Source organism: Pangasianodon hypophthalmus, chromosome 9 (genome assembly GCF_027358585.1).
Source record: "Pangasianodon hypophthalmus isolate fPanHyp1 chromosome 9, fPanHyp1.pri, whole genome shotgun sequence".
In the NCBI taxonomy this organism is placed as follows: Eukaryota; Metazoa; Chordata; class Actinopteri; order Siluriformes; family Pangasiidae; genus Pangasianodon; species Pangasianodon hypophthalmus.
Window position 1 is genome coordinate 407,017 of NC_069718.1, and position 2,500 is coordinate 409,516.

At 38.8% G+C, this 2,500-nt stretch overlaps 1 protein-coding gene across 5 annotated transcripts in view; it reads right to left on the reverse strand.

Annotated features, from left to right (window-relative positions):
* Positions 1–2,500, reverse strand: part of fhod3a (formin homology 2 domain containing 3a) — a 39,833-nt gene that overhangs the window by 28,474 nt on the left and 8,859 nt on the right. For all 5 annotated transcript variants that reach the window (XM_034307418.2, XM_034307419.2, XM_053236970.1 and 2 more), the window contains exon 2: positions 1,658–1,770. In XM_034307418.2, the coding sequence (XP_034163309.2) occupies positions 1,658–1,770 (113 nt within the window). The remainder of the gene's footprint in view (positions 1–1,657; positions 1,771–2,500) is intronic.

Sequence of the window (2,500 nt, forward strand, 5' to 3'; positions counted from 1 at the left end):
TCATTATGAGCTGAATTTAACATGTTTTTAGTGTTATAACTTGGATTTCAATCACTTGAACGCCTGAATGGGCAAAAGTTAAAAGCTAAAATGCTAACATTAGCCACAGAGACACGGGGCTCCAATGCAAGCTGCTGTACCAAGCAGAGTATCTGGGTAACATTTTGTCACTCAGGATGAATGAAATGTAATTGTAATTGAGCCAAATGTCATGTGTTTTAGTGCTATAACTTGGGTTTCAAGCACTTAAAGAGACAGGTGGGCAAAAGCTAACTGATAAAATGCTAACATTAGCCAGCCCTTATACAGAGTTCTGCTGCTCGCTGCTCTAACAAGCAGAGTGCTTCTGTAGCATGATGAGATGATAAACGTCATTCAGGATAAATTAAATATAATTGCCATTAATCACCAAACACAATAAATCAGAGCCTCCTGAGGGGAGACGCTAATCTGAGAGCGAAGTTAGAGGCTAAGGCTAAGAGGCTAAGAGGTGAATAATAACATGCTAGTTAGTTATATGAAGCTTCTGGCTTTATCAGCTGATTCTGTATAAGAACTGTGTGCTGTGTAGAATGTAAAGCAGAATTAATTAAAGTCGCTTGTTGTATAGAGAGAGCTCCACAGTTCCTTATTATTCTGCAGTGCCTAATAATGATAATGCTAATCCTTATGATGGTAGAACTTTACTCCACCGATCACAGTAGGTCCTGGGGGCAGAGCTTTGTGAACATAAGGCAGAAATTATGGCGAGCTCAAGGAGTAAAAATAAAATGAAACCTAATGCTCCTTTAAATTAAACATAAACATAAATTCAAATTAAATTGGTATTTTAAATTGCATGGAAGGAGATCTTTCTCAGCTATAGTGTGGCTCTTAGCACTGCTAGATCAACATATTTTGTCCTGATTTGTATTTGATCACACACACACACACACACACTGTCAGCTCTGTGCATGTTATACATGTATCTTGCACCTTGGGTCAGGGAGAAACGTTATTTCATCTCACTGTGTACTGCACACTGTATATAGCTGTGACAACAATAAAGGCCTACGTTATTAAAGTCTTAACGTAAAGTCAGACAATTTAATAGCTAATTATATACAAAAAATATAACCACATCAACAGAGTGATCAGAATCTTTTAGTCCAATTCCACAGACCAAAGTAATTTCATTAATTTCCTCTTCAAATCGGGGCTGCAGTTGCTGTAGTGGCTTTGGAGCTGCGGTTGCTGTGAGCAGTTTTGTACTCAGGACTCCATCAGTGGACAGTGGATACCTTCAACAAAACAGACTTCCTGTGAAAACTGTGATGAATTTCCTGGTTACACAGCTGCACTATTTGTCCATGTAGTACACAGTTATAGAAGGGAATGATTTATAATCGCACTATCGGGTGTCACCCAGATGAGGATGGTTCCTTTTTGAGCCTGGTTCCTCTCAAGGTTTCTTCCTCATATCATCTCAGGGAGTTTTTATAGTATTTATATTCTGAATTTATATATTTCTGTAAAGCTGCTTCATCATCATCATCATCATCATCACCACAATCACCATTATCACCATCACCACCATCATCATCATCACCGTGAGTATTAATGGATAAAAGAAATAGGTTCAGATTAAATTGTGTGTGTGTGTGTGTGTGTGTCTTACACTCCACAGTCATCCTGCTCGAACCCCTCAAGTTCATCAATCTGTTCATCAAGAGATGATTCCAAGTCCAAATATGTGCCGTTGTGGGAGAGCTGAAGAGCACAGTCATCTAACTGCAGAGAGAGAGAGAGAGACAGTCATCTAACTGCAGAGAGAGAGAGAGAGACAGTCATCTAACTGCAGAGAGAGAGAGAGAGAGAGAGAGAGAGAGAGAAACAGTCGTCTAACTGCAGAGAGAGAAACAGAAACAGTCATCTAATGTAATGCTTAAATATGTGTATGTGTGTTATTTATATAAATTTTGGTTTAATCTATCTGCACTATTTGCTTTGGCAACATTGTGATTTATAACATTCATGCCAATAAAGCACTGATGAACTGAGAGAGAGAGAGAGAGAGAGAGAGACAGTCTAACGAACACCTGTGTCTGATAAATGAAACTGAACTCGAGTTCATGTGTATCATGTCCTATACGGTGTTAAATGTGCACACGTGTCCAACAAGTTGAGTGCGGCGTGGTAACAGGTGTGCTGAGTGTCACAGACAGGTGCACATGACATTTAGCCCATAATGCACTGGGAGACGTCATGAACTCTTTCAGCTCAGACTAAAGCTAATGTAAGAGTTAATTCAGTGAATTCAGTCACATCCATCACACAGTTAATCACGTGACCTTTACACAGCTCACAGAGTGGCTATTTAAAATAATAATAATAATAATAATAATAATAATACGCATAAATCTAGGTTTAAATTCCTAGCTAGAAACACTACAGAATGCACTCTTCCTGCTGTATGTTACAGTGTGTGTCTATAATGTGTGAGACTTCAGTCTCTAAAATC